Raw genomic sequence first — 433 nt, 5'->3', positions numbered from 1 at the left:
CATCTAGAAAATGAACAACCGTATAGCATTCTTAATATATGTTGAAGCCATGTAACAAACAATAAATGGAAGATGGAAGATGAAAGAAAAGTTTAAAACTTCTGTAGATTGTAGAAGAAGAGAAATACCTTCCAAATAATTTGCCCAAAGAATTACCTTTTAACTCAAAGTCAAGCATAATTAGGTCAGGTCAGAGAATAAGGAGGTTCCATTTAAAAACTTAATATTGAATTTTTTAGAACAGGCATCTAACCTAAAATCAATTAGCAATAACTCACGGACCCTCACTATATTTATACAAGATATCCCCAACTTCACAGATGTAGGATTTCTTTATCACTTTGAATATTCCCCCTCACGAGTCAAGGCAATAGACGACGTGGTGTGAATCACAGCTTGTCCTTAACAAGAATGGTTGGAACTGAGACCTATG

General features: G+C 34.4%; 1 protein-coding gene across 1 annotated transcript in view; it reads right to left on the bottom strand.

Annotated features, from left to right (window-relative positions):
• LOC110413389 (uncharacterized) overlaps positions 1-178 on the bottom strand; it is a 1,702-nt gene extending 1,524 nt beyond the window's left edge. The window contains exon 1 of the mRNA XM_021424164.1: positions 157-178. Within this exon, the coding sequence (XP_021279839.1) occupies positions 157-178 (22 nt within the window). The remainder of the gene's footprint in view (positions 1-156) is intronic.
• Positions 179-433: the final 255 nt, after the last annotated feature.

This window comes from Theobroma umbraticum, unplaced genomic scaffold (assembly GCF_002168275.2).
Source record: "Theobroma umbraticum cultivar Fairchild unplaced genomic scaffold, ASM216827v3 scaffold_4.1, whole genome shotgun sequence".
NCBI lineage: Eukaryota > Viridiplantae > Streptophyta > Magnoliopsida > Malvales > Malvaceae > Theobroma > Theobroma umbraticum.
The sequence above is the reverse complement of the archived record's forward strand: the minus strand, read 5'-3'. Positions and strand labels throughout refer to the sequence as shown.